At 41.5% G+C, this 27386-nt stretch overlaps 1 protein-coding gene across 1 annotated transcript in view; it reads right to left on the reverse strand.

Moving 5' to 3' along the window:
* Window positions 1-27386, reverse strand: part of LOC124621341 (HEAT repeat-containing protein 6) — a 76969-nt gene that overhangs the window by 39404 nt on the left and 10179 nt on the right. Inside the window, exons 3-6 of the mRNA XM_047147133.1 lie at window positions 25519-25794; window positions 14204-14419; window positions 3492-3758; window positions 3204-3388 (exon numbers count right to left, since the gene is read on the reverse strand). Coding sequence (XP_047003089.1) covers window positions 3204-3388; window positions 3492-3758; window positions 14204-14419; window positions 25519-25794 — 944 coding nt within the window. The remainder of the gene's footprint in view (window positions 1-3203; window positions 3389-3491; window positions 3759-14203; window positions 14420-25518; window positions 25795-27386) is intronic.

Genomic DNA, 27386 nt, shown 5'->3' on the forward strand with positions numbered 1-27386 from the left:
CCTAAATTATCGTAAGGACAAATACGCACACCCATGCCCAAGGGAGGGCTCGAACCTCCGCCAGGACCAGCCGCACAGTCCATGACTGCAGCGCCTTAGACCGCTCGGCTAATTCCACGCGTGTTATGCCAGTAATCTCTGTGTTGTTTAATTCCACATCCTCCAACTTCAAGCTCTCAAATCTTGTCCAGTGCTGTCCCTGACAATCACTCTTTCCTTTTCATTCCATCTGTAAGTCTCTTTTCAAAACTCTCCTCATTTCCTAAACTCTCAAGTCCTTTTCTTTCATTCCTTTTCCTTCTCATTCCTCTTCCTTCCCCTTCACTTCTTCTTCCAGAAGAAGAAGCCACTGGCTCCTAAGGCTTGCACATTTACTTAACCTTTACACATGTTTTCTCCTGCCACCAGTTGCTGAGTACATATTTTATCTATATAATAAGAACATATATTCAAAAATAGATATTTTTTTATTTTTTTATTTTTTTTATTTTCTTATTTTATTTATTTATTTATTTATTTATTTTATTGGAATGTAAGTGCAGTTTGTTTACAGGAATATTTGAGGAGATTCAACTATTATCTAAATCTGACACTGCTCTTATGGTGCATTGCATTGTAACATTATCAGTAGTTAAAATGACTATTATACAAATGATATGTACATACGTTAATCTATAGAGTTACTTTCTATCCTTCGGTTCAGGATACAATGTTTGTTATTGTCTCCTTGCTAAAAATCAATATAAACTGAAAGGAAACCGTAACACGTCACTTCATAATTTCTTTGTTTATTATCCTGTTAATGGTTTCAAGTTGACTTGGTTTAACTTTAGATGGTTATGCTATTTGTAGAATACTGAATTATTATTTCCACATCACTCAGCTTTGCAATGTGGAGAGAAGCCTAGACCAAAAGAAATATACATAGAAGTATTTGTGTATTTTGTACATAGTCAATAAGCTCAATTTATTTTTCAATCAGTGTTATAAAAGAAAAGAAAAATATACAACTATGAGCTGTTGATTGAGATCTCAACCATGCTTGGGATAGATAAGATTTTCATCAGAAAATGTCATTATGAACACAGTAGATAAAGGTGATGTCTGCACAAGCTTACCACTTATATACACACTAAAACACTGTACAATTATCATATATAAGTTACCATGTTAACTGATGTGTGTGTGCATTTATAAATGACTGTCACACAACTTTACCAAAGATCAATTTAAGGAATATATTTTACTTTTTTTAGTGCACTTAATCTGGTTACCAAATAATACAGCTGCAAAACAGCACTTTCAAAAAGTGAAAAGCTCTTCATACTATCTGTATTTCTATAGCACAGTATTGTTTATTTTAAGTCATTGTTTCCTGTAAAATACATAGAATAACATTAAAAAATATGAGGTTTGATATGATGTTATAAAATTTAAGACCTGCTTATTTCACAGCATAGCACTTTTCAGATCCAACTTGAAATTATCAGCATATTCACACAGTATTTTTTCTATAGTTGCACAGGAAAACTTTATTATCCAATATCATCCGCATATTACTGCACATTAAATATCTACTGGTGGGAAAATGTATTATCAACAAACATTTAGAAGTCTTTAAATGAAATCATATCTCATTCCTTCTATAGCAGTTGTATGGCTTGGTGGTTACTGGTGATATTATTAATTGAATGTTTGTTTTGAACAAGGTGCTTGCCATATGTGAATTTGTTCAGATTTCAGGATATTGGATCAACTTTAACCCATTTTAATTTATCTTCCCATCTGTCCAAGGTAAAGAGGAGCAGTCCACTACATTCAAGTTGACATGTGCCTAACCTTTGATCTTTGATGCAACTTGTTTGCTTTCTTGTTACACATGAGAGTCTGATGTGGTTTATTTCTAGTGGAGGAATTTCTTTCAAGGCCATAAGACCGTAACAGGTTTGCTATTTTGTATAGCATTAAGACATAAGATTGAATAATGATATATTTTTGACTGGGTTACGCTGATTTCGGAGAGCTGGTGTGTGTGTGTGTGTGTGTGTGTGTGTGTGTGTGTGTGTGCGTGTGCGTGTGCGTGTGTGTGAAGACAATTTTTTAAAAAAAATTTTTTTTTTTTTTTTTTTTTTTGTTGCCAGTTTTAATTATTTTGGACTTCCTGCCGTTGATAATGAAGCATAAGGAACACTCAGAATTTGTAACTGCCATATTTCATACCTATGAACTGGAAAATAAGAAATCAGATTTATACAAAAATTTCTTCAATGGCCCTAGAATTATGTCTACATTTCCTCTGCAGCTGATTTGTGAAAAACATAAACCTATTCTTAAGAGAGAAAGATAAAGGTACAAGTAGATACGCTATGTAAAGTGGTATAGGAATTTAAAAAATTATATTAAAAAAAGGAAACTACAGCAACATTGATCAAGGTCCAAGTTTTAACCAGACTGAAAAACTGCTAGCTTTCTATGTGTATAAACAAGCATATGATTATTTCCAAGTTTTTCATTAATGCTTTTTACTATTTTGGATACTGTACTTGCTATGTTGAGTTTTTTGAATTTTAGCTCTTTACAGACCGTATGCTGGGCTTGAAAGCTGTTGCATTTTGTACATCATTGTTCGGATTTGCTGTTTCACTTGCAATTTTCACACTGACAAGCTTTTTAAAATTAATAGCATTAAGGTTTGTGAATCTTCATTCATAACCATTAAAACAGCTTTTGTTGGAATTTATTGCTATGTTCTAAACAGTTTTAATGCAAAACACAGGAAAAGCGAATAGAATTTATTGAATATCACAACAGAAAAGGCCCAGTATCATCAACTCAAGAAATACAACCAAAAAAACTGGCCTGGCATGCTACAGGGGAGATTTAATGGTCCCAGGGAGAAAACAGAGGTTTAGAAGAAGTCAAAACAAAATTTCCTTTGGAATATATGAAATGAAGAGTAACTGGCTAGAAAGACCTTATTAATTATTAATGGTTGATTGTCGCATATGATGACATAGTTTAAAAAAGGTGTAGTGACGTGTAAACAAAGTGCAATATTTCCTTTTATAGTCTTCCACCTAATTACCCATCCCCTTCAAATAGTTTTGTAAGTGACATTTTGAAAGTAAGCTTACAGGAGCAAAAGATAAAGTAATAACTATAAATATGAAGTCTTTATATTAAAAATAAGTTATAACAGTCACCTGCGTTCAGCTTGTAGAAAATATATTTTTGAAGCTAGAAATATGGCTGACAAAGAGTTAATAATCTCCAGTCTACATTGTGAAGAAGGATCTCTCAGAAGGCAAGTCATGAGAGTCCTAGTTTGTGTTGTGCCATCAGGTAAAAAGTTGGACAAATAGCCAAACAATACTTTTTTGTCCATAACCTGAAAAATTAAAAATGAAACTAGATTTATAATGAAAAGCTGCAACGGGTATTTCAAATACCAAAAAGAGTGTTAATCTTTGTTATTATACTTTGCCTTAAACCTTGATTATTGTTTGCAGTAAGCACTGAGAACTCTGCCTCACTCTGCCCTGAAAGCTCCTTGTCTTTGCAGTCTGTCCTGTTTCTGAATCTGAATAATCAGACTCACTTGTTTTTAAAAAAGTCGCTACAGTATTGTTATCTTGTGCACTTGATTTTAATGAACCTTCCACTGCTGAGTATGTCTTCCATGCACAGTGTTCAATGTCAGCTGGCCTGGACTCTGTCTTTTTGGCCTGTCTGGGGTTCCTTAGTTTGACTTTTGAGTTCTAGAAACAGAGAACAGAGTTATGAAGAAAATTCTTTTCTTACTTTGAGATGAGGCACACATGAACAATTTTGTCTCTTATTTGTTTACAATTCTCCCAGTAGAACTAACTACATTCAGTCTCCATGACTCAATCTATTTTAGTACATACTCTCACTTAGTAACAATGAATAACACAATTTCCAAACACTTAATATCCCAATTTTGATGTAATATTTAGCCTACATTACTTAGTACTGTAAAATATATAAAAGTCTTCTAGTTACCATGTGCAGTAAACATGTGAGAAACAGATGACACAAAGTCTACTTTATAGATTCTCAGTAGAGGGAGGCAAAAATCACAAGCCAGTTGCAACTTCAGTACGTGACAAGATCATTAGAGAGTGCAAACTGGAAAAGGACAGACATAAAAATGGGCTGTGTCCTCTTCAAACAAAACCACTCCATCCCCAACCTCTATCAATTTAAGAAAACTATGGAAAAAATTAAATTCAGTGCCTTAATGACTGCAGTACCTCACTCTGTAAGCATCCAATTTAGTTTTAAGCACCCTGAGTACAGCGCATCTCTAAAGAGCTCTATTCATAAAACTGGTACCTGTAAAGGTTTCAGTCCCAGTCCAGCAACCAATTTAAATGTATTAGAGACTTTAATAACAAAATGTATTCTAGTACACCATGAGGGATTTATAGCAAAAATTCACTTTGCAGATTGTTTTCTTTACACACTGAATTCTTGTACAATACACCAATGTTAAGAAATATCTATTACATTTTACAACTTTTGATCAGTTTCAAACTGTCCACAATAACTAATACAACAAAGCTCATTAATATCAGTTTTATGGAATGAAAATCAAAATGGAATATGTGGAAATATGAAGCAGATGTGTGTGAACGGCATTTCAATCTCGCTTGAATGTGTCGAAATTAGGTTAAAAAACACCAAACCTAGAAGTCCATGCTAAACACAAGAATATGAACTCACAAGGGAAACATTTCTCAAAGGGGATGCCAACACACAACTTGTTCCGACAGTGACCATTTAATGGACAAACTGTAAAACAGTTTCAGATCATGGCCCAGAACTGGATTTCTGCCTTTTACAAGCAGTGTGCTATTATTCCTATACATAAGAATACCAATTCACAGGTCTCCAACTTGCCACTGCTCAGGGAGGGAGGGAGGGAGGGAGGGAGGGAGGGAGCGAGCGAGCGAGCGAGGGACGGAGGGAGGGAGGGAGGGAGGGAGCGAGCGAGGAAGCGAGGGAGGGACGGAGGGACGGAGGGAGGGAGGGGTGGAGGGATGGAGGGAGGAGGGAGAACAACAGAGATTGGTTATGTTCATAAGTTAGGGTGGCATAGGCACATGCGGAAAATAACACACAAAAATATGAGAGGATGAGGGAGGAAATGGTATCACTTGGAATAATTATACTTATAATTATAGTCAGGAAGAATTGTAGGAAACAAGAAAGTGTGCAAACATTGAGTACAGTACTGTTTTAGAGAAAAGTAACAAAGGAAAACATCACTGGGATGAAGAAAAGCCATTAGGCAAAATAGAATGTTGGAAAGTCCAGGTTGGAACACAAACAATATTATGAAAAGGATAGATTGCTACTCACCATAAAGATGGCATGTTGAGATTTAGACAGACACAATGAAAAGACTGTTACACATAAGCTTTCAGCCAAATTTAGAAAAGAGAAACACACACACACATTCACACAACCAAGCACACCTCACACAAACATGACCATATATCCAGCCGCTCTGGTCAGACTGCAAGAGAAACACACAAATGCATATTTAACCATGTTGGATTTGTCGAGGACCTGCTCTCCTCTCCCAATCCATGCTACGGAAAAATGTCTTTGCCACCAATCCTTCCAACCAACGCCAAACTAATGCCAACTAAACCCTGCCTCTCCCAGTTCACACCACCATCCAACCATGATCCTCCCCTCCCCCTTCCACCTAACCACATTCTGGTTACCATCCAGGAATTCCTTACCTCCAATATGGCCTCACCATCCTTCCCCAGGTCCCTTCCTAACACCAGCAACCTTTTAGCAGAAGAAAGGACACTCATACACAGCCTCAAAACAGATCCTGAGCTCCAGACAAAGGAACCACTACTGTCGTTATGAATCGCAGTGATTACCTGGTGGAATATCTGTGCCAACTGTCCAAAACTCCACCTATAAACTTAGCTAGAGTGCTCCCATCCCAGGAGTCCAACACAGCCTCAAATCCCTGCTTAAAGCCTGAGGCCTTCCCAGAATCCCTCCCCTTATACAATTCCTTCCCCACTCCTATGAAATCCCACACGCCTACCTTCTACACGCTCCTCAAAATCCACAACAAACCATCCAGAATATCCCATTGCAACTGGTTATCATGATTCCAATGAAAGAATTCCAGCCCTTATTGACCAAAGCTTCTAACCCATATCCTGAAATCTAGCCTCCCACATCAAAGGTAGTAACTACTTCCTCCACTCACTCTCCAGCATCTCCACGATCCCTACCTGTCACTTGATGTCACTTCCCTATACACCAACATCCATCATGCCCATGATATCATTACTATTGAGCACTATTTCTCTCAACATCCTTTCAACTCCAAACCCACTACCTCATTCCTCATACACATTACTAATTATATCCTAACACACAACTACTATTTCTTCAAAGGGAAGGTAGTCAAAAAAATATGCAGCACAGCAATGGACACCCGCATGGCATTTACTATGCCAACTTGTTTATGGAATGTCTAAAGGAAACTGTCCTAGACTCCCAAAATCTGAAAACCTTGATCTCATTCAGGTTCATTGGTGAATTCTCCTGATTCGGACTCAGGACCATGGCACCCTATCTTCATTCCTTCACAACTTCCACACCTTCCCTCCCACTTGCTTCACCTTGTCCTCCTAAACCCTCCATGCCACCTTCCTGGATGTTGGCCACTTCCTCTCTGATGATTTAATCTACACCTCTGTCCATATTAAACCCACTAAACACCAACATAATGTCTTTTCAACAGCTGTCACCCAATACACACCAAAAAATCCCTCCCATACAGCCTGGCCACACTGGGACAGCGTATCTGCTGTGAAAGTGAGATTCTGTTCGTATGTTAAGTATGCTAGTGGTAAGACACAATCAAAAGCCTTTCTCTGTGCAGTAGCAATGGAAATACTATTAATGACAATGCTGCTAAAGCAGAGTTACTAAATGCAACCTTCCAAAATTCCTTCACCAAAGAAGACGAAGTCAATATTCCAGATTTTGAATCAAGAACATCTGCCAACATGAGAAACTGAAAAGCAGATATTCCTGGAGTAGTGAAGCAACTTTTATCATTTGATGAAATCAAGTCTTCCAGTCCAGACTGTATACCAATTAGGTGCATACTTAACAATCATATACAATCGCATGCTCGATGAAAGATACCCAAGGATTGGAAAGTTGCACAGGTCACGCCAATAGACAAGAAAGGCAAAATGAGAAATCCATTAAATTACATGTCCATATCATTAACGAGGATATGCAGCTGGATTCTGGAACATGCATTGTGTTCGAACACTATGAATTACCTCAACGACAGCGGTCTATTGACAAGTAGTCAACACAGATTTAGAAATCCTAGGAGTACTATCGAAAAGTGATTTCAAATTGATTCCGTATTTCTAGATTTCTAGAAGGTGTTTGACACAAAAAAGTACCTCACAAGCAGCTTGTAATCAAATTGCGTGATTATGGAACATTGTCTCAGTTATGAGACTGGATTTGTGATTTCCTGTCAGAGATGTCACAGTTCCTAGTAACATAAACTATTTCTGGTGTTCCCCAAAGTAGTGTTATAGGTCCTCTGTTCTTCAGTATCTATATAAATGATTTCACATGAATGTTAAAAAGAATCTGTTGAACTTTAGTTACATGATTAATCAATCAAATCTAAAGGCCGTAAATTCAACTAAATGCCTAGGAATTACAATTACAAACAATTTAAACTGGAAAGTACACACAGAAAAATGTTGTGAGGCAGGTGAACCAAAGGATGATTTTTATTGACACAACACTTAAATATGCAACAGATCTACTAAAGAGACTTCCTACACTACACTTGTCCATTCTCCTTTGGAGCACTGCTGTGCAGTGTGGTATCCTTCCCAGATAGGGTAAACAGAGTACATCGAGAAAGTTCAAAGGAGGACAGCATGTTGTGTATGATTGAGAAATAAGGGAGAGAGTGTCACAGACACGATACAAGATTTGGGGTGGACATCATTAAAACAAAGGCATTTCTTGTTGCAGTGGGATCTTCTCACAAAATTTCCATCGCCAACTTTCTCCTTCGAATGCGAAAGTATTTTATTAACACTGACCTCAATTAGGATAAATGCTCATAATAATAATTAGAGCTCGCAAGAAAGATATAGGTGTTCATTTTTTCCACACAATGGTCAGGAGTAGAACAACAGAGAATAAGTATGAAATTGGTTTGATGAAACCTCCACTAAGCACTTAAGTGTGGTTTGCATAGTAATCATGTAGATGTAGATGTAGATGTAGATGTAGAGAGGAGCTCCCTTGTCCAATGTGCTGAAGGTCTCACAAAAGCCTTCACAGACAGTTACCATCCCCCAGACCTAATCCCCGAAAGATGTCCCGTGCCACATATCATACACCCCAAATTCTCCCAGACCCCCCAAAGAACCAGCAACAAGCGAGTGCCCCCTGCATCACTCAATACCACCTTGGACTGGAAAAATGGACAATATCCTTCTTCAGGGCCTGAAATGAGGACATCCTACCAAAGTCCTCCTCATCTCTGGCAAAGTGGTGTTCTGGCACCCACAAAACCTGCATGACGTCCTAGTTCAGGGTGTATACACAGAGAGAGGGAGGAAAAGAAAAAAGATTTTTCCCAGTTAAAAATAAACTTTTTATCCAATGAAGACACACTATACCCCACATGAAAGTACATTTTTTCTGTGTTAAGTGACAGAGTACTTTCCCTTGCAGCTATAAAACTTATCAATTTTTTGAATGATGAAGCTTTCACTCAATTCCTGGGATTTTAGAAAACAAAACCCAGCAAAAAACATGCTTTGGAAAGATCTTTGATGTGCAGCAATATGTACACTACATGTTCACAAATTACAAAATTTTAGACCAGTGATTATAGTAGTTGTACTTGACACGATTTCACTTTATGCTTGAAACATTGAAGACAGAGCCTTAGTATCGCGTGGAATGCTGCTGTCATTCTCTGTTTCCACTTTGGACTTCTGATATTTTGATGTTCTGTGATATGCATAGTCTTCATCTTAAAGCCATTGACACATTTTGCTGTTTGCAGACACATGAGCGCACAAAGTGTTTTGCTGTTGTAAATGGTACATTTTCTTATCAACTAAAGTTATAGATTGGTGTTATTGTCTCATTTCTGTTTCATTGTTGCAATATTATTTTGCAGTACTGGGCATAAGTAAAATTCCTCATTAGAGTATCAGCTCTTATCTTTCAAAACTAAAAAGATGTAACTGAAAACCAAAATATGAAATATTTCCATGTTTTTCCGAGATAAAAAAATTCACACATTTTTCCCAGATGAAAAAATTCCCTTGTTTTCCTTGGATTACCTGGTTGCCACAGAATGAATACATCCTGCAGTCTAACACTATACCACTACCAACACCAACCCCTTGCTGTAGGGACCAATCCCTTCGGAAGACCCAGATCTGCCTAATCCACCCACTCAGCAATTCCTATTCCAGTCCTGTGACATGCATATCCTACCCCATCAGGGGCCAGCTCACTTGTGAAAGTAGTTGTGTCATGGACCAACTCTGCTGAAATCATTGTTCAGTCTTTTTTATATCTGTATAACTATCAACCAGCTGTCCATAAGGATGAATGGACACTGCCAACTATGACCACGAGTGAAGTGGATCACCCTGCAGCACAACATAAAGCTGGAGACAACATGCTTGATTTCAATGGCTGCTTCACAATTCAGGCCATATGGATCCTCCCCTCTAGCACCAACTTTTCTGAAGTGCACAGATTGGAGTAATGTTAACAACACATTCTTCGATCCAAATATCATCCCGAACTGAGCCTACTGTAACCTACCGTCCCCACACCCTCCATCCAACTGTGGAATTCAGCAATGAATGTGCAACAAAATTCTATAAGGGCAGAGGTGTATGTCCTGCAATACCCATCTTTTCAGCTTTGAAATCATCCCAACTTCAACATCCACTACACATCACATTTTGATCTGATGAAAAGAGTCACTGAGATCTATTTTGGGGGAAATTTTATCCTCTTTATTTTCATAATAGTCAGCTTCACTAAAAATTGCGTCACTTCAGAGTTATAATCAAAAAATCAAAAAGTTCCATTTTTTAGGCTTTTTTCCAGTTTTGACAAATTTCTCGAACAAAATTTTGGTGTAACTTTGAAAATTCAAATTCAGCATCCTCAAAAATTTATATAAAACTTGCCCAAAAAATTCAACAAAATTTTCCACTATTTGGCCTTTTTGTGCACCATCTGACTGAATTAAGTCTATGAAATTACTACAGATCGTTAAGGCAATCAGAATCTGCTGTGTTCTCACAAAAGCTCAATGTTAAAAGAAGTTCTTTCTTGAGATTATGTCTTGAAATAACATTATTACAACCTGACTGCAATTGAATTAAGAGCAAACATTATGACAATGAAGATGTATTAGGTGAAAAATCAGACACATAAAACAAGTATGCTACAGCGGACATTAAGATTGACTATTACCCATGTTAAGAAAATATCATAGGCAAAGATAAAGGCACACTCCATTACTTTGGAGGTGTTATTAAGCAGTTGTCTGTTCTATATATTGAAATAACCTTGCAGTGAGTGCCTAGTGACATAATTGCATTTTATTTTGAAAATCTGTAATGTGAAACTCCATTTAAAATGGAAAATTATCAAAAACAATGCACATCACCAACAGCCATTCTAGTGAGAGTGCTGCAGTCGAACTGACACTGGGAGCTATGGCCATACCCCTGATATCTCAAACATCGCCACACTTGTCATGGCTTAGACAAGTTCCACACTCCAGTCACAAGACAGTTAGTTAGTTAGTTGGTTGGTTGCATGTTCCACTGCCCTATCGCACGGTACAGTAGACATTATAATGTGGAATGTGTGAAGTGTACAAACAATGCACATACGAAACAAGATTTTTTAATATATCTATGGTATGCTTGAGCTTGTTATACAGACCATTACTGATGCTGTCACTGGCCTAAAATACAGGAAACTCTGAAGATGACTGGGACCAAGTGCATATTGTGAACAAATCTTTAAAAGAAACTGAGGATAGGGCATAATTTATTGAACAGAATATGATCGAGAAATCTGACAAGCTTAAACAATAGCAGAGATGCAATAATCTCAGACGGTTCAGGATTCTAGAGAACAACTGAGAGAATACAGATGAATTAGCGATCAATCTAGCCCACGAGAAGATACGCCTGTAGGTGATATCAAATGCGCAGGGAGAAATCACCAAGTAGGGTGTAAAACACTAAGATCTACAAAACCAAGACACAGAATAGTTAAGTTGGGCCAAATGCAAAAAGATCTGAAATCTTGCAAAGTCAGATCTGACAATATGCAAAAATCTCCCCTCTGAAAGACTAACGATTTTAAAATGTGTTATCTTGAGATTTAGGCTACGAAACATGTGGACCAACAACAGAAGGATACTGTAGAAGACCAGAAATGGAAAAGATCAGTCTGCAAAGACTGTGTGCACATTAACTCAAAAGGCTGTGCTTTAGGAGCTAAGAACATGTCAACTCATGAAACTTCCTGGCAGATTAAAACTGTGTGCCGGACCAGGACTCGAACTCGGGACCTTCACAGGAGAGCTTCTGTAAAGTTTGGAAGGTAGGAGACGAGGTACTGGCGGAAGTAAAGCTGTGTGGACAGGGTGTGAGTCCTGCTTGGGTAGCTCAGTTGATAGAGCACTTGCCTGCAAAAGGCAAAGGTCCCGAGTTCGAGTCTCGGTCCAGCACACAGTTTTCATCTGCCAGGAAGTTTCATACCAGCGCACACTCCGCTGCAGAGTGAAAATCTCATCATGTCAACTCTTACTGAATTTTGTTTGTGTGTTCACTTTTATGTGTGTCTACTTTGTAAACAAACATTTTATTTTGTAGTACTTTCCATCAAACAGTTTCCTGTTATAATAATTTATTTACTTAGGTTTACTATTAGTATTAGTTATAAATTGTCTATTCAGTTTTCATACTTCTATTACCAATACAGTCGCCGTTTCACTATCACTTCAATATTCTCACAGGGCTTTGATTCAGACAATTAATTCACTGTCTATCAGTTCACTTATTAGTAACATAATCTGAGATATACTGCTTCCCCATTGCTCTTACTGTTTCCTTTTATATTATTACTTCATTCCTGTTTTACTATATTCCATCTTTCTTCAATATAGCCTGTAGTTCTTATTGTTTCCTTTTATATTTATATTTTCAGTATAGTAACTCTTTTATTACCATTGTCTCATTGTTTTATACACAGATCACTTTGTTGCCATGTTTGATCAATCTCTGGAAAAACTCTATCATCTTTGGCTTACAAGCAATGTGCTACGCGAGTGTACCTGACCTTGAATATCTCCTCCTCCCCCCCCCCCCCCCCCCACTCACCCACCCCTGTAGTCTTCTAGCATCCCTAACGAGTACGATGATCGCAGTAGAATTGCAACTTTAGGTAACGCCGCAACCAATATACACACTGATTGAGGCCTGGGGACATGGAAGGCCAAGCATGACAGATGTGGCAGCTCAGTAAACGATCCTCATCAAATGACTCGCACAAGAGATTTTACACACATGTAGCAATATGGGAAAGAGTGCCACCCTGCATGAAAGTCGTACCTTCCAGCTGGGGTTTGTCAGCCAAGACGGGGTTGATATGACCCCCTCTCTCAATACAGCTAATTTTATTCAAGATTCTCACATAGCATATCTGACATGCTGCTATCCAGCACCATCTGTTGGCCAGTTATTTCACTCGCTTTTGATTTCAATAAAACCCCCATGTCTATTCAGGCAGGTGTGTTAATTTTTACCTCTCCTGCTACTTTATTCTGTGAATTAGTGCACTTTCAAATATCAACAAACTTGAGTCATCCTATATGCTGTAAGTGTACAAACCACATGGCCACTCTTATGCAAGGATGCTCAGCCAGTGCAGTACAATTGTGTAGACTATGGCCCAGCAGCCTTATTGTAAACTGTTTCCCTGCACATTGATACCTCGAGGTGCCCAGCTGTCAACTGGTGGGGTCTTCAGCTGGAACATCCTGGTCTATGAGAACTGAAGGTGATCGTACTGTGTACTTAATAGCACACATTATCGCCACACCAGCTGTTGACCCATATGACTGCAACAAACGCAAAGTGGTCTCCTTGAAGCCTCCACGTACAGGTAAGTCCAGTGTATAGCTGGATGCAGATCCAGAAATCATCTGGAAAAACAATCAGGTGTCACTTCTGTGTCCAGTGTTGACTGTATGCACCACAATCAGCATGCTTCTCTCTCTTGCCCATAAAGATGTCTGGACGTCGCAACATTGTACATGTGAATATTTGTTCTGCTGCAAATAAGCTCATTTGCTGACTCAAGTTAATGATGTGGCTGTACAATTTTGCATGGTTGAAGGAACAATATGTCTGTCCTCTTGGGTCATTGAGTTCCTACATGACGTTTAGCATCTCCCTCCTGAACGCAATGAGCCATATTAATATGATGACCACGGAATCACAGCAGACAAAAGTAGCGCCTTTCCAGACCAATAAACCGTAGTCCTAACAGGCTACAACTCTGGCACTGCTTAATTCTAACAAATGCTGGTAGTTCTTTCTTTTTCTTACATGAGGAATAACATAATCTCATAAACAAACAACATTCAAATACAGCTTCTGAATGAGAAATCTATTGTGTAATTTATTCTTATTCACTACAGAATGTAGATGACATTAATCCTACCTATTTCCTATGGTTGTGTTGCAGTGTTATACATTTGCGTATCTGAGCATGCAGTACATATGATGCAAATTTGATATTTGTTGGGTTTTGTTTTCACTGTGCTGCAAATGTAATCACCAGTGTGTAGAACAGAAACATGAATCACCAGAAAATGCAAAACATGAAGTAAAGGCAATTCACAAAATGTGGGTAATTCACTTCCTAGTGCTAGATGCGTGAAACTTGACATGAAAGCGAATTGCCAACATCCACTCTATACATGAACAAGAGCAGCAGGTAATGCTTAACCTATTTACATTAACCGTAAAAACATTTGTGTTTGAATTTCTTGTTAAACGACAAACATTACAAATACAAACACACATACCTTATTCACCTTTACTGAATTGCTGGAAGTTGGTCTTAAATCAGCTTGAGCGAATATACTTGGAAAGACTTTCTGAGGTTTGAGCTCTGTGTGGCCTGACAAACCAAACAACATATAAGCTTTGACAATACCAAGGGCATCACCAACATATTTGTCCAACATTTCTTTTGACTGACAAAATATATTTTGCAGTCCCAGCAAGCATGTGATTAATATCTGAAATATAAGAGATAAATATTCCATCCAAGTTACAAATGTTTCCCAACATATGCAACTAATTTAATTTGCCCTATATTGGGAGGAAACTATGAATAACACTACATAGAAATTGTGTGCTTTTGCTACGTCCACTTAAAAAAAAAAAAGAACCACTCCCAGAAACATTGTAAAATAAAGGAACAAGGTGGAACCCCCCCTCCTAGTTCTCGTACCATTCCTGGCACAAATATACGGTAATTTTCCTCATTATTTGTTTCTGTTTTGTGGAAAACACATGTGACGGTTATACAAAATAACTAATTTCTTATTCATGCCCTATTACAGTGAGACTTACTATTTATTCCATAATGTCTTAATCACTAATGGTAGTTTCACAGTTAGAATACCTGGAAATTCTTTTATAAAGAAATATCTACAATTTAAGATAAGCAAAAAACACAGAGGTGAAATTTTCAGTGAGGAAATAGCTGTTTGTTTCTAAAATGAGGTAGCCCTCATTTTTCATCTTTTCAATAAATACTTAATGTTTTTCAAAATCGTCCTAGTTAAAAAATTATTCTATTCAAAAATTCACTTTCCAAAACAATCAATCTGAAATAATGTTTATCTCCAAAATTCAGTGCAACATATTTGTAGCTTGAATTTTTTCAGATTCCAAAATTACCCTCTTCTACTAGAACTCTCTTGTTAGCTAATGATTTGGTTTTGAAAATTTCATTCTTAGCAACTTCCGGCAGGCTCTGTGAATTCCATGGAATTCGGGATCATTTATATAAAATAGTATCTATAAAGTTGCCTTTATTGTGGTAATACAAGTAACAGTTGAAAGGGCTTCCTTTTTTGCTTACTATAATTTTCTATGCTCTGCTTTTGCTCTCTTTTATGGTTAATAATTAAAAATATTTTAGTAGATTTTAACTTCTAATCCTACATATTTCTGTAAGTATGAGCGCACAACAATACTCGATTAAGTCTACAAAGTATAGGATCAAAATAAAGAAGTGTTTGACATTGCGTGGAAGGGGAGGGTGTTGTCAGTTCACCATTAAATGCAAGTGCAATACACCTACAGTAACAGCAGATGTCTAGTTCCCCATTAACATGAAGTATTGAGTTCACTTTGCAAGAGCATAATATTCTTACCCCTTTCCTAAGCAAGTTCATAGTTGGAACAAATTCATAGTAAGAGAAACATACCACACCAATACACAAATCATATAAGAAATAAAAAAAATCACAAGAATTACTTAATAGAATACAATTGTCTGCAACTGACTGGTAACAAGAGGTAGCAATTCAATATGACAACTGGGCATCGGACAGGTGTGACTTCACTCTCACACTGATTGGCTGTTGCTATGGCAGCTGCCTTGTGAACAACTATCAATCACTTAGTTAACCTTATCCAGATATAGTCGTTCAGACTCTCTGCACAATTATGTAAGCTATCTTGTCAATCACATGTGAGTTTGCATCAAAATGTAATCAGTAAAAAAGTCAGACAGTGCCTTATAATCAAACTGTAAACATCATGTGACAAGTTGCTTCATGTGAAAAGCTACTATGTGCAGTGACTATGTAACTAAAGCCACCTTCATGTCGTTTGTTACAATTTGACAGCACAAATGTACTGTAAAAATGATACCACTCTGTCTAAACATCCGTAGTGCAGATACTGACCTGTGGTACATGAAGTGCCTAAATTATTAAATATCTGTTGATGATCACTACATTACTCATGTCAATAAATGTGGAAGGTTCACAACTTATGTTAAACAGTGTTGTGTTTGTAATTTAAAAAACGTCACTACAAGAAATGCAAGAAGATATACATGGAGAGAAGCAGCACTACTACTGAAGTAAAATCCTGATCAGGAATCTCACTTAGTCCACATTAAAAGAATCATAAAATGTTCCACTTCTATCCCCAGTGGCAATGATCTCATTGCTGCAATAGCTACAGATTACTCAAACATTTGTTGATCAATTGCCACTTCAATTTACACAAAGTAACCTACCTCAACAGACAAGGTTGATAAAATACTCTTCTGCGGTGTCAGCTGACTCAGAGGAAGCCAGTTAAAATTCTAATGGAGTAAACACTTTGGTTGGCAAGTGGAGGAATGGTGATAATATTGATTCCTTATTACCAAACTTTACATCAAATGCATGGACTGAATTGCAATCATCTTCACAGCATATCATGTAGGAAGGACATGTGATGCTGTCTCGTGATGATCGATCTGTAGAATCTGGAGTCATTTGTGTCACAATGAGTAAGCTATGTGTCAGCACTAGATTTTGTCTCATCACTACCATCACGATCATTATCAACACCACATAACGACAACACAAATAAGACACTACCCTATATATACTATACAACATACACTTACACTTATCATATGCACATACACATGGCAATTACAGTAAATGATTTCCTAATTAATTCACTGACTGATTTCCCTGACAGCTGTATTAGGCAAAGATCTGCTATCCAATGGTGACTTATTTAAATTTGTGCCAGACTGAGACTCAAACCTCAATTTTCCGCTTATTTCGGGTTGTCACCTTAACCACTTTGGCTATATGTGTATGCTCCTCAGACCAATCCAAACTTCCACATGTCAGATCCTCTACACCCTCTTATCATAGTCGACTAACTTCATCACCTTCACAAACAACAAATGTAGACAGTGTGACACACATAAATGGATCAGTCCAGGGAGCATGCACAGGTAGCTGACGTGATTAAGGCTACCACTCACAATAAGCAGGAAATCCGAGTTCGAATCCCGGTCCAGCACAGATTTTCATAGGTCACCATTGGGTAGTAGATCTACACCTGGCACAGCTGATGTTACAGAATTTGCAGTCAGCTACTCAATTTCAAAACTGTTTCATACAGTTTCGGCTTGTCACCAGTGTGTGTTATTTCAGACAAGCATTTAAGATTACAAGCCTAGCCAGGTACATGATGATAACACTGGTTTCTATTCCTCATTATCTCATTCTCCCTGTTGCAGGAATCTATGTAATGTTGCAAGCATTAGATGAAGAACTTAGCAGACTACAAGAGAAGGATGGAGACTGTGGTGTCATCCAAAGAGTGAAGCTCACGACAGAACCACAAGCTAAACATAGTCACTGACATACACAGCCACAAATATGAGAGGCGCTGACAAAAATATGCTCTTGAGCAATCCTGTACGCTGCCACTGTATGAAAGTATATTTACGTGAGACCACAGTGTCGCTTGCTCACTGTGATAACAGTCTCATCGTAGCTCAGATCTAGCAGCGAGCTGGTGTCGTTAGTCAGAGCAGTAAGTTCAAATTTAAATACAAGAAAGAGATATTTGACTGTCTTGTTAGTCTGACAATGTTTTTGTGTAGAACAATTATTCAGTATGTGAACTACAAAGAATTTCAAAAACAGCAGTATTCAATGGTCATTAGCGCCCAGACTACATTAGGAATGCACCGCGAGGCACAAGTTTAAAACAGCAACTAAAAGGGAAAACACGATAAAAGATCGACAGGCATAGGATTAAAAAAAAACAGCATAATTAAATGTCCTTAGACAGGTTGGTCAATTTGATAAAATGAAGAACGCGAGCAGCTGCTCCTGGGTCATCCGCTAAAATGGCATCGAGAGTACATGGCAGGCCAAGATCAAGACGCAGTGGAGTAAAATCCGGACAGGACGTTAAAATGTGGCGGACCGTCAGCAAGCGCCCACATGGGCAGAATGGCGCCGGCGCAGCCGTCAGCAGATGGCGATGGCTGAACCGGCAGTGTCCAATTCGTAACCGGGCCAAAACTACCTCCTCCCGCCGAGAGGGGCGTGAGGAGGACGTCGAAGCCGCGGGAAGAGGTTTCAAGTCCCGAAGCTTGTTGTCCGTAAGTGCAGCCCAATCGGCATGCCACAGCGATAAAGTGCGCCGACAAATGACCCTGCTACAATCTGATGAAGGGACACAACAAGAAGCTGTGCGAGGCTGGAGGACCGCAGCCTTGGCCACGGCATCTGCAGCTTCATTCCCAGGGATATCGACATGGCCAGGAACCCACATAAAGCTAACCGGAGAACTGTCGTCCACCAGCTGCTGAATAGGGCGTTGGATCCGGTGCACGAAAGGGTGAACCGGATACAGATCACTGCGGCTCCGGATGGCGCTCAGGGAATCAGAGCAGATGACATAAGCAGAATGTCGGTGGCGGCAGATGTAAAGAACAGCCTGGTAGAGGGCAAAGAGCTCAGCTGTGAAGACCGAACAATGGCCATGGAGCCGGTATTTGAAACTTTGTGCCCCGACAATAAAAGAACAACTGACCCCGTCATTGGTCTTAGAGCCATCTGTATAAATGAAGGTCATATTAATGAACTTCGAACGAAGTTCGACAAAACGGGAGCGGTATACCGAACTGGGGGTAACCTCCTTTGGGAGCGAGCTGAGGTCAAGGTGAACGCGAACCTGAGCCTGGAGCCAAGGTGGCGTGTGGCTCTCGCCAACTCTAAAGGTTGCAGGGAGTGAAAAATCAAGGTGTTGAAGGAGGCGACGAAAGCGAACTCCAGGGGGAAGCAGGGCAGACACATACAACCCGTATTGACGATCGAGGGAGTCGTCAAAAAAGGAACGATAAGATGGGTGGTCGGGCTTTGACAGTAGCCGACAGGCATACCGACAAAGCAGTATATCGCGCCGGTAGGGCAGTGGCAATTCACCGGCTTCAGCATGAAGACTCTCGACGGGACTAGTATAAAATGCTCTGATCGCAAGACGTAAACCCCGATGTTGTATGGAGTTGAGGTGGCGTAAGATGGACGGCCGTGCAGAGGAGTATACGAAGCTCCCATAATCCAGCTTGGAGCAGACGATCGACAGATATAGGCGAAGTAGGATGGTTCGATCCGCTCCTCACGATATACCACTGAGAACACGGAGGACATTTAGAGAACGGGTACAACGGGCAGCCAAATAAGACACATGTGGAGACCAGCTAAGTTTCCTGTCAAATGTAAGACCTAAAAATTTTGTTGTCTCCACGAATGGGAGAGTAACGGGACCGAGTCGTAAGGACGGTGGGAGAAACTCTTTGTAGCGCCAGAAGTTAATACAGACCGTCTTCTCGGCAGAAAAACGGAAGCCATTGGCGACACTCCAGGAGTAAAGATGGTCAAGAGAACACTGAAGACAGCGCTCCAGGAAACATGTACGCTGCGCGCTGCAATAGATGGTAAAATCGTCCACGAAAAGGGAGCCTGATACATCAGCTGGGAGGCAATCCATTATTGGATTGATCGCTATGGCGAAGAGAGCGACGCTCAAAACTGAGCCCTGTGGCACCCCATTCTCCTGGCGAAAGGTGTCCGACAGGACAAAACCCACACGTACCATGAACTGTCGATCCATTAAAAAGGAACGAATAAAAAGAGGGAGGCGACCGCGAAGGCCCCATGTATGCATGGTGTGGAGAATGCCCGCCCTCCAACAGGTGTCGTAAGCCTTCTCCAAATCAAAGAACACAGCCGCGGTTGGGCGCTTCTGCAAGAAGTTATTCATAATGAAGGTTGACAAGGTAACCAGATGGTCAACAGCAGAGCGGCGCCTACAAAATCCACATTGTACATTGGTAAGTAGGCGCCGAGATTCGAGCAGCCAAACCAAACAAGAATGAACCATGCGCTCCATCACCTTACAGACACAGCTGGTAAGCGAGATGGGTCGATAACTGGAAGGCAAGTGCTTGTCCTTCCCCGGCTTAGGAATCGGTACAACAATAGACTCGCGCCAGCATGCGGGAACATGTCCCTCAATCCAGATGCGATTATCAGTACGAAGAAGGAAACCTTTACCCGCAGGAGGAAGGTTCTTCAGCATCTGAATATGAATAGAATCAGGCCCTGGAGCGGAGGACCGTGACCGGGCAAGTGCATTTTCGAGTTCCCGCATGGTGAAAGGGGCATTATAACTTTCACGATTCGAGGAGCGGAAGTTAGGTGGCCTAGCCTCCTCTGCCTGTTTTCGGGGGAGGAAGGCAGGGTGGTAATAAGCGGAGCTCGAAACCTCTGCAAAAAAGCGGCCGAAGGCATTGGAGATATCCTCAGGGGCCACAAGGACGTCATTCACGACCGTCAAGCCAGAAACTGGTGAGTGGACCTTAGTGCCAGATAGACGGCGCAGGCTACCCCAGATAACAGAAGGAGGAGTAAAACTGTTGAAGGTGCTTGTGAAAGCAGCCCAGCTTGCTTTCTTGCTTTCTTTAATAATACGACGGCACTGCGCACGTAATCATTTATAATTGATACAAATCGCCACTGTAGGGTGGCGTTTAAAGGTGCGTAAAGCTCGTCGACGAGCACGTAAAGCGTCTCTACATGCCGCGGTCCACCAGGGGACCGGTACGCGACGTGGAGAAGAAGTGGTGTGAGGGATGGAATATTCAGCAGCAGTGAGAATGACTTCCGTGAGGTGTGCGACCTGACTATCGCAGCTTGTGAAGGTTTGATCCTGAAAGGTCGCCCTGGAAGAGAAGAGCCCCCATTCGGCTTTGGAGATGTTCCAACTAGCTGAGCACGGAGAGGGGGTATGATGCAGGAGATGGATGACACACGGGAAGTGGTCGCTCGAATATGTATCAGAAAGGGCATACCACTCAAACCGGCGTGCAAGTTGGGTAGTACATATAGAGAGGTCTAAATGGGAATAGGTGTGAGATATGTCCAAAAGAAAAGTAGGGGCGCCAGTATTGAGGCAGACAAGATTGAGCTGGTTGAAAAGATCTGCTAACAGGGAGCCCCTCGGGCAGGATGCTGGAGAGACCCAAAGGGGATGGTGAGCATTGAAGTCTCCAGTTAACAAAAATGGTGCAGGTAGCTGAGCAATAAGTTGAATCATGTCTGCCCTGGTAACGGCAGACGACGATGGAGTGTAAACGGTACAAATAGAAAATGTAAAAGTGGGGAGAGTAATTCTGACAGCAACTGCCTGCAGGCCAGTGTGCAATGTGATGGGATCGTAGTAAATATCATCCCGGACCAGCAACATAACCCCTCCATGAGCCGGAATACCTACCACAGGGGGTAGGTCAAAATGCACAGAGGTGTAGTGTGCCAAGGCAATGTGATCGCATGGGCGGAGCTTCGTTTCCTGGAGGGCTACGAGGAGCGGACGGTGCAAGCGGAGCAGCAACTTCAAGTCCTCTCGGTTGGAGTGAATGCTGCGAATATTCCAGTGAATAAGTGCCATCGTGAGAAGAAAAGGAAGATGAATGAAGGGGTCACCTTGAAGGCCGCTGAGGGCCTGGCTTCGAGCGAGTACTGCCGCCGCTATCGGTAGGCGGACAGTCATCGTCCATCGGTTCTATAGGTTCATCGGCCATCTCGTTAAGATGGCCGGGAGGAGGAGCTTCTTCAGCCGGTGAACGGCCAGATGTTCGGCTACCAGCGGTGCGGCCAGGCGAAATGGATGACGGCCTGGGGTGGCAACCGCTGGGTGGCGCAGGAGAAGAAATGCGCCGTGGAGGAGAAGAAGAACTGTGCTTCCTATGAGCCTTCTTGGAAGGTCTTTTAGTGGAAGTACTGGTCAACGGCTGGGAGTGCGAGGTACGTAAGAAGTCTGCACGGGACGGTTCCTTCTTGAAGGCCCGTGCATCTGATTTCTGGGTCTTCGTCTTGGCAGAAGCTGATGAAGGTGCTTGTGTTGGAGGGGTGACGGGAGGAAGAGGAGACGTCGACCGCGCCATCTTAGCACTGGCCGAACGGACGACCGTGGTGCCGAAGGTCAGATCGCATGTCTGCGTCGCCACCTCCCTGGTAGTCCGAGGAGAGGCGAGGACAGTACTGTACTTTCCCGCTGGGAGCAGCGCGGGCTTCCTACTAGCAAATAGCTTGCGAGCAGCCGAGGTGGACACTTTCTCTTTGACCCGAATTTCTTGGATACAGCGTTCTTCCTTGTAGATGGGACAGTCGCGGGAGGACGCTGCATGGTCACCCCGACAGTTCACACAACGAGGAGACAGAGGTGGACAGTCACCCTCATGGGCATCCCTGCCACAAGTGACACATTTAGCTGCATTGGAACAAGACTGGCGAGTGTGATTAAAACGCTGACACTGGTAGCAGCACGTAGGTGTCGGGACATAGGGGCGAACAGAAATAACCTCGTAGCCCGCTTTGATACGCGACGGCGGCTGAACAGTGTCAAAGGTCAAGAAAAGTGTCCGGGTCGGTACAAGGTCATTGTTGACCTTTTTCATGACCCTATGGACAGCCATCACACCCTGCTCAGCGAGGAAAGACTGAATCTCCTCGTCAGTCAATCCGTCAAGTGATCGAGTATAGACCACACCACGAGACGAATTTAAAGTGCGGTGAGCCTCCACCCGGACAGGGAACGTGTACAGGAGTGTGGCCCGAAGCAGTTTTTGTGCCTGAAAGGCGCTCTCATTTTCTAGTAATAAGGTACCGTTACGCAACCTGGTACAAGATTTGACAGATCCGGCTATGGCATCTACGCCCTTCTGGATAACGAAAGGGTTGACAGAGGAAAAGTCCTTTCCGTCCTCAGATCGAGAAACGGCGAGGAACTGTGGGGCAGGCAGTAGTACTTTTGTCACTGGTGGCTGGTCAAGTTTCCGTTTTTGGGCAGAAGTCGAGAGAGATGGAGTAAAATCCATTGCGGAGGAATCCCCCATGATTGCTAGCGTCTCCGATGGCGCGCTCCTTCCTTGTGGGGACCCTCTCAGAGGGCACTCCCGCCTTAGGTGAATGTTTACACCTCAGGTCACACCTCCCGAGAAACAGACGGAGGGCCCAATCGGCATGGTCAGAAGGTATCAGCTCAGGCAATCACCCCTCCCTGGGCCTGGCCCTTACCAGGGGGTACGTGTGTGCCTTACATGTCTACCCAGGGCGGGGAATTACGCGTTACCCCGTCACCGGCTACGCGTGCGAACGCGTGGGTCGGCCTTCAGGCGCACACAGGGAGGAAGGAAGAAGAGGAAAAAGAAGAGAGAGAGGGAGAGAGAGGGCAGACTGTCTCAAACGCCGAGGCGGATACCAGAGAAGGCAAGGAGAAGAAGGCAATGAGAAGGCAAGGAGAAGAAGACAAGGGAAAGAGTAAGGAAGACAGTGAGATGGAGAAGAGCAAAGAAAGGAACCAACCAAAGGAAGGAAGAAACGAGAAGTGAAAAAGCAAAATGACCGCAAATAGAGGTCGTGGAACCGTCCGTCTCCGGACGCAGGCACTAACTACCCCCTTGAGGGGGAGGGACTCCTTTTAGTCACCTCTTACGACAGGCAGGAATACCTCGGGCCTATTCTAATCCCCGGACCCGCAGGGGGGGGGGGGGGGGGGGGAGAGCGCTTTCTGAGATCATATTGTGTATTATTGTCCCAATTACAAGCAGGGGTGCCTTCTAAAGATAAGCACTTGTTATTGAAGTGCTTTACTGGGACTCATCTAATGATACCTATATGTAGTACAAGCTTCTCAACATCCTTCAGAAGTTAAAACTGTAGAACTTTTGTCTATGCTTGCTATGACATATCAACATGGCAATGAAGAGTTTTTGAATCGAATGCCACCTTCACCTGCCTGTGTGGACATGGCTGGTGTTCCACTAGCCACAGCAGCAATAATTTTTTCTGTGTTCTTGTATCTAGTCTAAAATGTTTAACCATGCCAAAACCCCCACATGAATTATCATTAACAGAAGTTGCTCAGTTTCAGACACAGCAGACTGAATGACAGGTTCTCAGTGTTCCACAGATTACGAACTTATTGTCACAACAAGCAACACCACAGCCAATTGCTGCACCCGAGATTCAGCAGTTTAACAGCAACAGAGAGGACTGGTCAGAATATTGTGCTCATCTAGCACCACACTTCACAGCAGACAGCATTAAAGTACGGTATGCATTACTGTCTTTCCGACCTCTATCAGAGCCAACAGCTATCATCTGTGTCTCGCACTGTTGGCCAACTCGCAACCAGAAGCTGTTGATTATCAGGAAATCCTTAGGACGAGCATTACAAGACAAAGATTCAAGTCTCTGTGGTGAGGTTTCAAGCTTTTTGTCTTAAGAAGCACCCTGAACAGTCATGAAAACAGTGGATTGTTGAACTAAAAGGGCTTACAAGAAGTTGCGGGTTCAAGTGGTCTCCCAGACTATGTTATAGTCTGGTGCATGTATACTTGCTACTATCCTAAACTGCCAGATCCTGATCTGGACACAGTTCTGTCAATTACAGAATCTCAAAGTATTGTGGACAGAACTGAAGTTGATTTTCAGGCTCCGTCTATTTCCCTTGTTTGTAGTGCGCAAGGTACTTAGTCTATAGTTAATGTTGAAGTGAATAAAAATGGGGCTCAGATTAAAAGCAAAACCTTTTGGTCATGTTGTACAGAAGGTGTGGTTTAGAATAAAGTGTAGCAATCTTCTCCACAGTGTTTCTCTACTCACAGTAGGAAAGAATGTCCACATCGTGAAACAAAGTGTTTCAAGTGTGGCACGCTAGGTCACATCCAGACCGGCCAGACAAGGCATTAGAGGTGACCTAATTGTTGTGGCAGTTTGGCAACGGCGAATGATTCAGGCATGATGTTTAGCACTCTGGACAAAACCAACTACAACACATGAAGTGTCAATCATCAATAATTTTAACCAGATTACAGGAAGACTTCCATCAGGCCGTGAAGTATACCAGCAAACAAAATGAACATAAAATGTTATCCATGTAATATTTCATGCATTTTTCCAATAGATAAAAAAGGTAATGGAATGATTTAATGGGCACTGCATTCACAAGAACTAATGAAGCTAGATTTCTTAAATATTTTCAAAGTCTATTCCAAGTTCTGTTTTCCTTTCCTTGCAAAGTGACCATATACATACACTGAACTAAAGTGTCCACTGTAACATCATAAGAGCTACCTATTAAAAGCTCTTGTATTTCTGGTCAACTTTTCATCAACAGTATACACCAAGAATATTCATATTCACTCCTATGATATTGTGTGATTGCAGTTCCAAGAGGGTAACCTAAAAAAATAGTTATACTAAAAATGTAAACAACTATTCTTACTAACCTTCACATAATTTAGTTCATTTTGATCCTGTTTTCTATTGGCGTGGAGGTAGCTAAAGAAAACACAAGCACATTTTTCAAGCTGTGCTAATTCCAAGATAGAATTTTGATCATTTACATTAGTATCTGCAATGTGCGTAACAGACTGGAGACATCTCAGAGCAAGCAAGCGAACATCCCACACTGATGTTACTGATAGTTTTCTGGACACATCATTTTCTTCTTGGTCAGAGAGAAGCATCAGAGTACCATCTTCAGAAAAAATATCACATGATAGCTGAAAACAAAGTAATTTAAAAATATAATTTCCTTCAGCTACTTTCTGAGAAGTGAAACTTTTTGAAAAAAAAAATTAAAACCACCCACATTGCCAGCTTTTTTAATTAATACCTCTGCCTAGCGCCATCATGAAAAATGTAAACATTTAGATTTATTGAATAAAACCATTCAAATATATCGCACTAACACAATGTAATACAAATTTTATGTCACTCGAGTACAAAAATACACTTTACAAACTGATATTTTAGTTAAAATGCGACCAGTATAGCGATATGTTTAGGTAAGTGATCACTTCACTGTTACTGTTACAATTATTGTATCTTTGATTGGAGCTACACTCATGCTCATAAATTAAGGATAATTGAAGAATGTGGTGTCACACAACATGGCACTACACAGAACTGGTGCTAATAGCATAGGCACATAGGGAATACACACAACCCAGATCTGTAAGTCCACGGTATTGGTGATAAGTTGAGAAAACTGTACTGAAACACATGTGCTACAAAATGTCACTGTTTCCTGCGCATGTACCCCAACATCAATATGGGATATGATCACCATGGACACATACATGCACAATGCATTGGCATATTCTGGATCAGGTGCTCGAGCAGCTGCTGGGGGTATAGCCTCCCATTCTTGCAACAGTGCCTGTCGTGGCTCCTGAAGTGTCCTAGGGGTTTAAAGACATCCAGCGATTTGTTGACCAGATGGTGCTCGATGGGGTTTATGTCTGGAGAACAGGCAGGCCACTCCATTCGCCTGATATCTTCTGTTTCAAGGTACTCCGCCATGATGGCAGCTTGGTAGGGGCTGTGCATTATCATCCATCAGGAGGAATGTGGGACCCACTGCACCCCTGAAAAGGTCGACATACTGGTGCAAAATAACGTCCCGATACACCTGACCTGTTACAGTTCCTCTGGCAAAGTCATGTAGGGTTGTACATGCACCAACCATAATCCCACCCCACACCATCAAACCACAACCTCCATAAAGGTCCCTTTCAAGGACATTAAGGGGTTGGTATCTGGTTTCTGGTTCATGCCCGATGAAACCCCGGCGAGAATCACTGTTCAGACTATACCTGGACTCGTCCGAGAACATAACCTAGGACCACTATTCCAATGACCATGTACCAGGCTTTACGGGCTCTCCTGTGACCAGGAGTCAGTAGAATGCACCTTGCAGGTCTCCGAGCAAATAAACCATGTCTGTTCGGTTGTCTGTAGACTGTGTGTCTGGAGACAACTGTTCCAGTGGCTGTGGTAAGGTCCCGAGCAAGGCTACCTGCAGTACTCCGTAGCCGTCTGCGGGCACCGGTGGTGAGATATCGGTCTTTTTGTGGTCTTGTACACTGTAGACGTCCCGTACTGTAGCACCTGGACATGTTTCCTGTCTGCTGGAATCGTAGCCATAATCTTGAGATCACACTTTGTGGCACACGGAGGGCCTGTGCTACGACCTGCTGTGTTTACCAGCCTCCAGTCGCCCTAGTATTCCACCCCTCGTAACCTCATCAATGTGTGTTGTTTGAGCCATTTTCAACACACAGTCACCGTTAGCACATCTGAAAACATCTGC

This window comes from Schistocerca americana, chromosome 1, assembly GCF_021461395.2.
Source record: "Schistocerca americana isolate TAMUIC-IGC-003095 chromosome 1, iqSchAmer2.1, whole genome shotgun sequence".
Lineage (NCBI taxonomy): Eukaryota > Metazoa > Arthropoda > Insecta > Orthoptera > Acrididae > Schistocerca > Schistocerca americana.